This window comes from Macrotis lagotis, chromosome 6 (genome assembly GCF_037893015.1).
Source record: "Macrotis lagotis isolate mMagLag1 chromosome 6, bilby.v1.9.chrom.fasta, whole genome shotgun sequence".
Taxonomy (NCBI): Eukaryota; Metazoa; Chordata; class Mammalia; order Peramelemorphia; family Peramelidae; genus Macrotis; species Macrotis lagotis.
This window is the reverse complement of record NC_133663.1, coordinates 41,351,589-41,364,158: the sequence shown is the minus strand read 5'-3', so window position 1 is coordinate 41,364,158 and position 12,570 is coordinate 41,351,589. Positions and strand designations below refer to the sequence as shown.

The 12,570-nt window shown below is 39.1% G+C and overlaps 1 protein-coding gene across 1 annotated transcript in view; it reads left to right on the top strand.

Moving 5' to 3' along the window:
- CCDC39 (coiled-coil domain 39 molecular ruler complex subunit) overlaps positions 1–12,570 on the top strand; it is a 49,378-nt gene that overhangs the window by 15,617 nt on the left and 21,191 nt on the right. The window contains exons 7-13 of the mRNA XM_074190996.1: positions 2,290–2,481; positions 3,874–3,977; positions 4,213–4,345; positions 5,943–6,137; positions 7,315–7,479; positions 10,179–10,316; positions 10,649–10,857. Of these exons, the coding sequence (XP_074047097.1) occupies positions 2,290–2,481; positions 3,874–3,977; positions 4,213–4,345; positions 5,943–6,137; positions 7,315–7,479; positions 10,179–10,316; positions 10,649–10,857 (1,136 nt within the window). The remainder of the gene's footprint in view (positions 1–2,289; positions 2,482–3,873; positions 3,978–4,212; positions 4,346–5,942; positions 6,138–7,314; positions 7,480–10,178; positions 10,317–10,648; positions 10,858–12,570) is intronic.

The following is a 12,570-nucleotide window of genomic DNA, read 5'->3' as shown; positions in this document are numbered from 1 at the left end:
ATAAAGAGAAATAATTCCTATAAAGAGAAATTGGTCAATAAGTTAAATATGTTAAGAGCCTGTTGGAGAAGTGCTGGTTCCAATCCTGCCTCAAACACTTGCTGTGTGACCCTGGGCAAGTCACTTGACCTCTGCCTCAGTTTCCTGATCTTTAAAATAGGACTAATGACAGCATATTCCTTGGAAGCTTTTGTGAGGATCCAGTGAGATAATATGTGTAAAGTAATTAGCACAGTGTCTGGCATAGAAGGGGGGCAATAGCAGGGGGCTAGCCTTAGATTCAGAGACAAAAATAAAGCAGCCCCCACCCTTAGGTGCACGATAAATGCTTGTATGTGAAATAAAACACAGGATGACCCTGAAAGAAGTCAGGAGGAGAAATAAAGGATGATGGGATGACTGGAGTTGAAGACTCTGCTCCCATTTGTCCTTCCGGGGAGGGTAGCTGCCACTTGGGGAGGGATTCTCTGACCTTGACATTGATGGAAACTTGCAGTGACCCTCAGGCCTCCGGGGAGCTTCCACCTGCACAATGATGGCAGAACAGGACAGGAGCATCATTCGCCAACAAGCAAGGGAGAAGGCAGTGTGGCTCAGGAAAGGGCAGAATCAAAAGGAGGAGAACACCAGCTTTCACTGATGAGTGTAAATCTTTAAATCCAGGTGAACTCCTTCCCTGGTACCTTAAAAGAATGGGCAGATAGTATTGCTGAACTATCATCTCTGATCTTTGAAAGATTATGGACAATAGGATGGATAGTCCAGGACTTGAAAATAGCTGTTCAAAAAAAAAAAAAAAAAGAAGAGAGTGAACTCGAGAACCATAACCAAATAAAGCTCAAAAGTTGCTAATAGAATTCTAGAATATATTATGAAAGGGATGTTTGTAAACCTTTACAAAGGGAAGCCAAGATCATCTGGAGATAGTGTTGTGATCCATGAAGCTAGATCCTGTCCATCCTCTGAGTCTGTTGTGACACTGTTAATAGACAGATCAGGGGAAGGATGGTTACAGTTTACTAAGATTTTAGTAAAATTTGTGGAAAATACAGAGATGTAAAAGTAAGTGACTGGACACTGGGGTGGGGGGGCAGGAACTTGTTCCCTGACTAATCCCGAAGTCATCATTTGTTTGCTGGTGGGCCCCAACCAATGTACTAAGTCCAGTAGCTTGGAGAAGGGCAAAGTTGCAATCTTCCTCAGACTTGCAGGTGATGCAGAGCTGGCTGCATGATGGCTAGAGAGATAGTGTGAATCTAATTAAATGATATTTAATACAGATAAATGTAAAATCTTATACTTGGAATTAAAAAATCTTTAAATGTAGAAGACAAAGAAGATATAGTATGAGAGCTTTCTTTTTGGTCTGATGATGATTTGGATATTTTAATGGACCTTGGGTTCAGTTGTAGTCTAGGTTGTGATCTACCATTTAAAATAATGAATTAAGCTGTTTGGCTCCATTATGAGAGACTATATTCTGGAGCAAGGAGGTGAGGGTTCTGCGGGATTGCCAATGCTGAGGCCCAGACTCTGAGGAGGGGTCAGAGAAGGACAGCCCAGAGGTGAGTGACCCTCACATCATACCACGTTAGCAAGACCTGGAGATGGCCGACCCAGAGGAAAGGAGACTTTGGCACTTGATGAAAGACTGGAACATGACCCATTGTTAGAAGTATTTGCTTTGCTTGACCCCAGGGTGCAGAACCAGGAACAGGTAGAGCTTGTAGAGAGATATATTTAACCTTGATGCCGGAGGGACCTGAACATGGGCTTTGGCACATGGTAGGGGCTTAATAAGCCTTTATCGACTGACTTATGGCCAATCCTGAGATGCTACGATTCTGTGCTTAATAAAAATATAAAGTAAAACAGGAGGGTGGAAGAGATCTAGAGCACTGTGAGGAAAGACTCCTTCCAGATGGACTTGGAGCCATCAAGGACCAAGTTATGGGACTGGTTGGAGCTGGAGAGGCTCTGGGGTCCAGCACATCTTGGGGGTCATGGGAAGTGAGGGTGCAGAGGAGAGATCAGTCTGAGCCCCAGGGGTAGTAAAAGAGGAAGACAACACTCCTAGCTTTGGAAATCAGGGAAGGCTTCATGGAAGTGTCATATAAAGGTAGATAGAATTTGAAAGAATGGGAAAAGAGGTGGATTCTGGGTCTGGGAGCATGGTTGGGGCAAAGGCATAGGGAAGAGTAATGATAGGTTAAATTCCACAAGAAAACACGTTGAAAATGTGAATTTTTGTTCCCTTTACTAAAATGATGTATTTTTAAATTATTCCAGTTATTAGCAAAGGCAAAACAGGAGATAAGAGCTAAAGAGAGTACAATTAAGGAAAAAATCAAATTCTTGGAGAGCGAGATGGAAAATAATACAGAGTATGAGAAGAAAATTGCGCTTGCTGATCGAAAAGGTTTGAAACTTCGATTGGACTATAAAAATTGTGAAACAAGTCGATCGCAACTTCAGAATGAGGTACGCAGAGATGGAGGGTGGGAGGGTTGGCTGAAGACTGTGAGCTCTAGCCCCTGATTAAAGGAGGGCTTCCTAGCTCTCGGTTCTTCCTTCTTACTGATGTGTTAGACTCTTCAGCCTAGCTGGCACTTCTGACCAGTGCCAGGCTGGCGGATGCCCAGGCCAGAAGAATTTGGGCCTCGAGAGACCAAATTGGATTTCTCAATTTGGGTGTTTGATTAATAGTTCCTTACCTATTCACAAGTAATTTTTGCCCAAAATTCTCAGAGACGATCTAAAACTAGGTAGTCTTCCAGTTCTGAATAAATTATTTATTTATTTATTTTAGTTAGGGCTTCAAAAAGACAGGATTGAAAAAGTTAGTCAGGAATAAGAACATTTTATGATTTGCTGACTTTTTCCCTAAATATACTTTTCAGTTTGCCTTGTATTTTATAACATATTCTAAAATACTGGTGTTGTTATGAATATACATAACAAAATAATCAATTGAACAGGACAATAAGAACTATTTAGAATAAAAATTATGTTAAAAATAAATAGTAGCAACTCAGTAACTCCTAAATTCGTCTATGATACCTATTCCTATGTATAAAAGTACATTTAAAATTGTGATATAGTTGTAGGGAACACATACATTGTTTTTCTAGTTCTGATTTTAGATTTGATTTATAATATTTATAATCTTCACATTTGTCATTTTTAGTGAAATTAAATCACTACTTTGCTAATGTCATAATTTGTTCAACTGAGAGTCTTCTCATTTTTTACTATTCTAAGTAAGATAGCTATAAACATTTTTTGGTAAGTATTTCTTTTTAATTATTTCCTTGGGGTCTGTTCACAATAATGAATGAATAAGGTTAAAAAGTATATTTTTGATTGATGCTTTGCAAGATTGCTCAATGAAAAGATTGTACCAGCTTGTACTGGCACCATTAATGTACCAAGTGCATTCATTTTCACATAGTTCAACTTACTGCATTTGACATTGTTTATCCTTGAAATTTTGCTAGGCATGAGCTAATACCTTGCTTTTTTGGTTTATTAGAAAAATTAAACATTTTTCAAATAATTCTTTAAAATATTTTTTCTATTCATATGGAAAGTAGATTTTTTGAGAGAAGGAAATATTGGTGTGCTCATTGGATGAGTGGTCAGTGATAATGGACCAAGTTTTTGGACTTTATGGTTATGTACATATGATTTTTCCATTGGTAAAGTAGCATTGGCTATACTTGATGCCAATCATGCCAATGATAAAGATCACAATATCTGTCAATTTCTGGGAGGCCAGAGGGAAAAAACCTTAATCCTGGAACTCCCCAGAAATGGTGGGAAAGCATTTCCCTTGCCTTATAGCTTCTCTTTCATTTACTATCTACCCCTTAGCTGGAGTCTCTCAAAGCCACAGTGTCTAGAACATCAAGAGATCTGGAAGCCGTGCGGAGAGAGATCGCAAGTCTGAAGAAAAGAAGTCAGGAAAAAACTAACAAGTAAGAAAAACCATTTTGAAAAAATAGAATTTTGTGATGGTTCTTAAAAAATGGTATTTTTTAAAATCAGCTTCTAAGCGACAGATACCAAATCATTTAAAACGTTATAAACTTCCCCTCAACCTGTTATTTATTAATCAATAGAAAAAGGATGAGGTTGAATCCTATTAGAATCCATCTCCAAGAGCAGCAGCACCCTCTGGGCTCATGTTTTTTTTCTGAATGATTTGTTTAGGATAAATGAAATTCGAGAACATAATGAGGGACTTGACAAAAAGCTAAAAGAGGTCACGGAAAAAAATCTGACTTTAGAAGAGAAAGCTGTCAGAATGGAAGCGATGTTAAAAACAGAAGAAAAATTCATCAAGGTAAAGTTCTTTGAAGGTTTTTCTTCTCTGTCCATCTGTCTGTCTCTGTCTCTGTCTCTCTTTCTTTAAAACACCCAAAGTTCTTTAAACTGGGGACTACATCAGAGCATGAGAATCACAGTTTGAGTAAAGAGAACTTTTGGGGCTGCTCAGCACACCTTGCTGCACTCGGGTAAAACTGCACCCTAGTGGTTTCTGGTAGAGGTGGGGTGCTGACTGGGGGTCGATCCAGTCCAGGAAGCATTCCTCTTCAGCTCCCATGGGTGTCTAGCAGGCCTCGCTTTGTGCTTGTCCATGTTGCTGGGTTGTCTCATTGGTGTTCTCGCCTCCCATCAAACTGTTCTAGGTTTGACAATAGAGCTTCTTCTGTGTGGTAGCTCTGCGGGAGACTTTGAGACTTCACCTGTGTGGAGCCAACTCCAATCACCTGAGCAGAGCTGAGGGTGAGCTTTCACAGAAATCAGTAAATGGTAGGAATCAGGGCTTAGTTCATTGTTCTACTGATTATTTAGTCTTAGGTAGTGATGGAGAAAATGTGAATATTGCTGATTAAACTTTTATTTATTTATTTTTCCAGTTAGATGTAGAGATAATTTTTTTTTAGGTTTTTACAAGGCAAATGGGGTTAAGTGGCTTGCCCAAGGCCACACAGGCTAGGTAATTATTAAGTGTCTGAGACCGGATTTGAACCCAGGTACTCCTGACTCCAGGGTATCCACTGTGTCACCTAGCTGCCCCTGAGATCATTTTTTAACATTTATTTTTGTAAAGTTTTCTTCCTCTTATCCTTCTCTCCCATACCCCAGGATAGTAAGTAATCTGATACAGGTTATACTCGTACAGTATATGATATTCCATATCATCATGCTATGAAAGAAGAATCAGAACAAAAAGGGAAAAAACTCAAAAGAAGGAAAAAGCAAAAACCAAATTAAAAAAAAGGTGACAATAGTATAGTATATTTTGATCTGCATTCAGATTCCATAGTTCTTTCTCTGGGTGTGGATGGCATCTTCCTTCACAGGTGTTGTCTTTGAGCTTGTTCAGTTTCTCTGCATGCATTTAGCCTTCTTTATTTTCTTTCTTTCTTTCTTTCTTTCTTTCTTTCTTTCTTTCTTTCTTTCTTTCTTTCTTTCTTTCTTTCTTTCTTTCTTTCTTTCTTTCTTCTTCCTTCCTTCCTTCTCTCTTCCTTCCTTCTTTCCTTCCTTCCTTCCTTCCTTCCTTCCTTCCTTCCTTTCTTTCTTTCTTTCTTTCTTTCCCCCTCACCCTTCCCAGCTTTGTGACATCTGGAAATTTGAGAAACATACTCTTTTTAAATTACAAAATGAGAGAATTGGACTCCCAAATTCCATAATCCTTTGTATTCTTGATGAAGAGTTTGTCTCCAGAAGAACATTTCAAATAATCGACCTCACAGAGATTGACAAGGAATTGTAGACTTTCATGTGCCCCACCTTGCCAGATTGTAGGACTGAGTCTCAGTGGGTCAGTGAAGGGAGTTTCTGAAGTTGCCCAACCTTGTGAGATGCTGACCCTGTAGAAATAAGGAATTATTGGATATTGTTATTTAGTGAATTGACTTAATTTTTATCGTCAGGATGTGGAAATTCGTTTGAATAGAGCAAAGGAAGATCTTTTCAAGAATGTTGAGAAGTTGAAAACTGTCACGTATGAGGAGAACTCTGCCATAGCCAGCATTGAGGGGACCCGCACTGCCATCAAAAACCTCAACCAACAGTTACATAAACTTGACTTGGAAACCCTGAAGCAGCAAGAGATCATGTATAATCAGGTGAGTGCATTGTGGTCATCCTTGGAGATGCCAGTCAGGGTCGTTTTTATAATAGGGATTGTCCCCATGTTCTGGACTCCAAGAAGTCTCAGTTTTGGAGCGAGGGCCAGAAGGTCAGTGCTCTGAGATAGGGGTTTCATCTGTCTAGTCAAAGTGCAAGGTCCCTATTTGAAAAACTGTAAGGGCAGATCTTGATCCCAGTTCTTTTGACTTGCAAGGCTGGCTCTCTGATCATTGATGATTATTCCATGGTACCTTCTCTGGAGTGTGAGAAGCTGGTTATCTCTTTTATACTTGCATGTATTCAAGGTGGGCCTCATTTTCCCTTTGTTTGACCTTGGACACTGGAGAGCCCCAAGCAGTCACAGGTAGCTTGTCTACTTCACCTGCCCATCCCAGAATCCAAGGCTCTGAGTGAACTAGAAACTACACCTGGGACTAGAGAGGGCAGGTATAAAGCCCACTCAGTGACTTAACCAGAGTCCTCCCTTTCCTAGTTCTGTCAGATTTCTTAGGTCCTTTCCACCTTATTTCCACTTAGGAATTCATAATCTATCATTACATTTCAGAACAATTCACATCTCCCCTGAGAAGTCCTCATTGCTAGCCCTGAGGTTTAAAGTTCCCAAATTAACTCAGACCCAGGGTCTTGTATTGGGTTGATGGAATTCATGAATCCTAGTTTATGGGGAGGTTTAGCTCTGAGGACTTAGGAGCTGGGAGGAAAATGTGTCAGATGAGGGGAGATGAGGAGGAGGAAGAGGAAGAAGAATGTGTATGTGTTTGTGTCTTCAGAAACAGATAACAGACACGAAAACACACAGACACAGACACATAGACATAGACACAGACATAGACAGACAGACACTCCCTCCTGCCTCCCCTCCCCATGAAGGGGAGTTATTACCTTCATCCTGTCACACAGACAACCTCTGCTGGGCACTTTGTCTAGTGCTGGGTGGCCTCAGCACTGATGGCGGCTCCCTAATATCTGCCCCGGGAGAAGACCTTGGAACCATTTATCGCCCCCTCCCCAACTAGATAGAATATCATTATGAAATGACCTTCCTGAAGCCGAAATCCAGCACTGAATGTTTACAGTTTTTTAAAAGTTTTATGTAAATAGTTATTATTGTTGCTAATTTATTGACTTACTTATTTTTATTGTTTGAAACAGGACTTTTATATTCAGCAAATAGAGAGACGAATGTCCCGGCTCCAGGGAGTACTTAATGTGGAGGAAAAGATGATTCTTGAAACAAAACTTAATGATCTTAAGAACACTTTTGAAGAGAAAAAAAATACATCAGACCTATTAGATAATCAACTCAAGAAGCTTGATGTAATTTACTCAAAATTGCTTTTATGTTTTTAAAAATTTGTGATTGATTGTAGTAAATTATTAGTTTAGTTTATGCAGCAGATTTTTAAACTGATTTATTCATGAAATATAGTGCTAGCTATGATGACTATCAAATCCTGTTACAACTGAAGGTGTTTAGTTGTTAGCCCTGTGATAATTCTCATCTTTTGTTGCTGGAGCATTGGGCTAATGTCACAACACACGTGTTAGAAATCATATGTGTACACATACACAGTCATACGGCTGTCTATGGCTGTCTATGTCTCTCTTATGTGTGTATGTGTATAAAAATGGCTTAAAAGGTATTAGAATTCAAAGATGCATTCAGTCCCAACTGAGACTTTTGGAACACTCTCTATATACAAAACGTGTGTTATGCAAAAGTTTATGTGGCAGCACTGTGTGTTCCTCTCAATCCGTGCGGTCTAGGGAATTACTTACTTACTGGGCACAGTAGGGTTGAGTCGAGTGTAACTCAAGATGTGTAGGTGGAGAGAGAGAGAGAGAGAGAGAGAGTCTGTGTGAGTGTTTGTGTGTCATGTGTATGTGTCTGTGTGTGAGTGTGTGTGTGTGTCTGTATGTGGGTGTGTGTCTGTGTGTCTGAGTGTCTGAGTGTGTGTGTGTGTGTGTGTGTGTGTGTGTGTGTGTGTGTGTATGTGTGGCTACTAGTTCTTTGGCAGTGCAAGCTACCCCCAGTTCTACAGGCTGCTCTTAGGTCCCTGATGTGCTAGACTGGATCCAGGGTCCTGGGCTCCAGGCCCATCTCTATTGCTGCTCATTATCTCCAGATCCTAGAAGTTGACCAAGGCAACCTCTTTAGAACTCAGTTTTCTCCTCTCTCAAATCAGGTTCACAATCTCTGTACTCGCTACCTCAAGATGATATTTGTCCATCTTTCTCAGAGAAGACCTTAACATCAGGGAGGTGATGAATTGGATTTGAGGGAGAGGGGCTGTGCTAAGTCACCAGCCTCACTTTCTCCTCCAGGATCATCTGGGTCCAATGGTCAGAAATGGATCAGAATGACTAGAGATGACCCTGGATGTGAGGCAATCAAGGTTAAGTGACTTGTCTAAAGTCACACAGCGAGTAAGGGTCAAGTGTCTGAGGCTGAATCCAAAGCCAGGGCACTATTCACTGCTTCCTCATAGGCTGGCTCTTGTTGCCTTGGGCTGAATAGAGATTGCATCCTAAAAGCAGGACTCTAAAATAAAAAAACAAAACAGTTGTATACCGTGAAAAAAGTTATACAAGATTTTTACATAAAAATACCATCTATGAAAGAAGCACTTTTGAAACCTTACAAAAAGGTAAAATAATAACATTTATCTTAAATGGTTATGTCTTTAAATAAAATTAGGTAGTATTATTTAAAAATGTATTGAATTTCCAAAAATTTAAAATTTAAACAATGTTTAGTGCTTTTTAGAATACCGGCCCCAAAAGATTATGTTAACAAGAGACAGAAAACTTACACTTTTTTTGAGAAGCCTTAAGACATTTTTTTTCAGGGCGTGAGGGGGAGTTTGTCCTAATCCTTCTTCACATCCATTGGTGGCTTTTTCTCAGCAGGGAAAGTGAAGCTGCTAGGAGAGGTCGGCATTGGAGTGACTTTCAGAAGACAGAAGAGGGAGTAATGTTGAGAATTTGAGTTAGTTTGAATTGCAGGATCCACAGAGCCTTCTGACCATTAATGCATAAGGCAGAAGGGGCTCTCCTTTTATGTTTTTGAAGACATAATAGTTTTGAAATGAAAAATCTTTGCCTAAATCTTTCAGAATCTTTGACCATTTTCTGTGGGATGTCTTTCTGATTGACCCCAAGAAGTGGGTGAGACTGGTGTGGACACAGATCTTTTGATACACATGAGATTGTTGATCCTGGTCTCAGCTGCTCATTCCTGGTGACCCTATTAAGCACCAAGTCATTCTTGTCCCCTCTGCTTTCTCTAACACATATTCCCAACTATCTGTACTTGGGGTTGTTCTAAAATTACATCTAGCAACTAGAAATATAGCAGAGTTCATGAAAGAAAGTTCAACTTTTTAAGATTTTGAATTAACCTAAATTTATTTCCTCATTAATAAGTGTCTTCTCCTTAAGGAGTAGCTAATATTTCATCAGAAATATTACATTTGTCATCATGCTAGAAATTTGTGTCTTAGATTATTAGAGAATCATCCATGTTTCTTAACTGGAGATGGTGGGGGATTATAGAGGAGGGATTCTTAAATTTTTTTAACTTTTTTTCTTATAAAAATTCAGATTTCTATATGAATTGTGAATTTTTTGGGTCCCACATGCATGTTCATTTCTCTTGTAATAAACCTAGTTTTCACATAAGTCTCATGATGTCATTGCCTGTTGATGGTCAAAGACTTATAAAATTGTAAAGAATTGATCTTAACCATTGTTTAGTTCATCTCCCTCAGTTTATTGTTGAAGAAGTCAGCGTTGAGGTAAGTTCAATGACTTTTCCCTATCATCCTTGAGTTAGGAGGGTAATCATTTGGTAACCTAGAGTTGAGAGGTAGCAATCATCTTTCATTTTGTGTTTTGAATAGTCAGTCAATTGATAGACTTAGGAAAATATTAGAAACATGCATTGTGGTTGAAGTTATTTGTATTATTGGTCGTGACATAGAAATCATTGGAATTTCTTTTTTTTTCCTTATCAGAATGACCTCTATTTTCTCAAGAAGGCAATATATAATACTGGTGAAGAAAAAAATAATCTTTTGAGCAAAGTAAATGAACTCAATCTTTTCACAGAACGATCAGAAAAAGAATTGCAGAAAGCCAAAAATCTGAAACAGGTAATGATCAAGGGCTACGTTAAAACCTGTCTTGCTTGTCTGTGTTTCTTTCTGAACTTCTTTTCTTTGCATTTTCCTGCTCATTTTTACTAATCATTTATTGAGATGGAAGTTCTAGAAAGAGTTTATCAGATTAGCAAAATGGTACATAGTAGAATACTTTTAAGAAAACCTTGTGTTTTAGGGAAGACTCAAACTTCTTAGGTTCATTGTAGCATTAACATTTCCGTGGGAATGTCATCCCTTGTTCTGTTTGGCTGAGCAAGTCATTGAGAGATCAGTGTCTTTGAAGGCTTCCTTTTCAATGGCTAATCCTCTGGCTCTTTGGGCAGGACTTGTTGATTGAAGACAACCTTCAGAAGCTCGAGATGAAACGCCTGCGAGCTCTGCTTCACTCGAAAGCAGATGAAGTCCTGTCCCTGGAGAAACGGAAGCAACAATTGTATACCGCTATGGAGGAGCGGACCGAAGAGATCAAGATCCACAAGACCATGCTTTTGTCTCAGATCAAATATGTTGACCAAGAACGGCAGAGCATCAGGTGAAGTCATGGCCCTGTGTGACGGGGCTGCTCTTAGGGAGTGATGCAACAGAAAATATCTCCAGTTGGAATTTATTTTTAGTTGCTTCTGAAATGTTGAAGTGTCTCTCTTGCTGGGACTGTAAAAGGGGGTTTGTAGAAGAACTAGCCTAACCATTTAATGCTGAAAGGAATAAACTCGATTGGGTTTGTTTAGGGTGAGGCTTTGTGGATCAGTCACCCAAGGGTGAGAACAGAAGGGGGCATCGCCTCAAGGGAAGGGACCAGGGAAGCTAGCACCTTCCTCTTCCTGAACCTCAGTTTGAGGTGGTGCCTTCATTTAGTCAGAAGCATTTATAGCAAGGCAGTGTGACAGGCCCTGTGCTAGATGATGGACAAACAAAGGAAAAGGGAAAATGATCCCTACCCTCAAGGGGCTTACATTTTAAAACAAAATAAGTTTATTAATGTCCTCTCTTTTTAACATCTTCATAGTTTTTCCCAATATTTCCTTCCCTGTACTTCCTAGAGTCATTCCATATGACATATAGTGTTTTAGATTAAAAAAGAAAAAGAGGGAAAAAATCCACAAACATATCATTGAAAAAAATCTGAAAGCATGCCCAGTGAGCAACACCTGTGAACATCCCTTCCTGCCCTTTCCTAAGGGTAAATTTGGGACATCTTCTCATTTCTCTTTATTAAGAGTTTTCCTTGATCTTTATAATTTTGTTACATTCACTTTTCATTTTTTGAGGTGTTGTAGTTGTTGTAGTCATTGTATGGATGGGGTTTTCTCAGCTCTGTTTATGCATTAGTTTATTATAGATATTTCCAAGCTTCTTTTATTCATTTCTTTTTTAAAAAAATTTATTTCATTAAATATTTTCCAGTTGCCTATAAACATTTTGAACTTTTTTAAAAAGCTTTTTTAAAGTTTCAAATTCTCTTCTTCCCTTCTCTACCCCTCCTCACCACATTTCATCATTTCTAATAGGGTGATAGTATTCTATTACATTCCTGGACCACACTGTTTAGCCATGCTCCAGTGGGCATTGTAATGCTGTGCTTGCACAGCATATGCTATCAATATTTTGGTATATATGGGGACTTTATTCTTATCTTTGGCTTTTGTGGTGTATAAAAGCATAGTAAGGGAATCAGTTAAAAGATAGGAACATTTTATTGGAGTATTGTTATACTGATGAATACAAAGATAACTAGAAATAATTCTATGAACTGATGCAAAGCTGAGAAAATTACATAATGTTTACAGTGGACATTTATTTTGTAAGAGAAGTGAACATGTTAATAGAGATAATATATCTTTAAAAGTATATACAAGTGAGGCAGCTAGTGCAATGGATAGAGCTCCGGTCCTGGAGTCAGGAGTACCTGAGTTCAAATCCGACCTCAGACACTTGATACTTGCCTAGCTGTGTGGTCTTGGGCAAGCCACTTAACCCCATTGCCTTGTAAAAAAAAGTATATACAAGATACATATAAAAAGATACATATAAAATACATATAAGTAACCTTAGTTTGGGGGGAATAGAGAGGGTGGGGAGGGTGGTTTTACAAGGCCTCCTATGAAAGGTGGAAGGAAAGAAGTCAAGGATTCTAAGAGACCAGCAGAGGGGCAGGGTGTATATGTATGTGGTGAGATGTGGTGTGGTATGTGGCTAATATTGGTGACTGGGTCAAAGGGTATACACAGTTTATTAACTCTTGTGG